We start from the raw sequence: 505 nt of genomic DNA on the forward strand, positions 1-505 counted from the left end.
CATTCCTGTGGACCTCGACGGTAGGGTTTAGGGTTCAAGATTTAGGGTTTAGGATTTAGGGTTTAGGGTTTAGGGCTTAGCGCCAGGGCTAAGAATCAGGTTTGGTGCTAGGGTTTAGGGTTTAGGGTTTAGAACTACATTCTAGGGTTTCCAGTCAAGGCCTAGCTGCGAGCGCCACAACACTGAGCTCTACTGGAAGGCCTGCTAGGATGAGGGTTTAGGGTTTAGGGTTTAGGGTTTAGGGTTTGCGGGCGCAGGCATGTGTCTGACGCTGGTGTCGCACTTGGAGGCCTTGTGGGGATCGTCTCCCCATTTACGATCCCAGCTGCTGGCTCTTGTGTCTCCTGGGGGGCAGCAGTTTCTTGCTGCAGCAAGGCCGCAGCTAGCAGCAGAAACAGCTCGTGCCGCGTGGGGTTTGCTGCAGCAGAAGCGGCAGCACTTCATTGCGGGCGCAGCAGCAGCAGCAGCAGCAGCTGCGGGCGAGGACGACGGCGCCGCTGCTGCC

General features: G+C 57.4%; 1 protein-coding gene across 1 annotated transcript in view; it reads right to left on the reverse strand.

Moving 5' to 3' along the window:
• The window catches only part of ETH_00041090 (uncharacterized protein), a gene marked incomplete at both ends in the record, with an annotated part of 797 nt that extends 484 nt beyond the window's left edge, over nt 1–313 (reverse strand). The window contains one exon of the mRNA XM_013374770.1: nt 271–313. Within this exon, the coding sequence (XP_013230224.1) occupies nt 271–313 (43 nt within the window). The remainder of the gene's footprint in view (nt 1–270) is intronic.
• Between the last annotated feature and the right edge of the window lie 192 nt (nt 314–505).

The sequence above is a fragment of the Eimeria tenella genome, genomic scaffold, assembly GCF_000499545.2.
Source record: "Eimeria tenella Houghton genomic scaffold, Eth_scaff2285, whole genome shotgun sequence".
Taxonomy (NCBI): Eukaryota; Apicomplexa; class Conoidasida; order Eucoccidiorida; family Eimeriidae; genus Eimeria; species Eimeria tenella.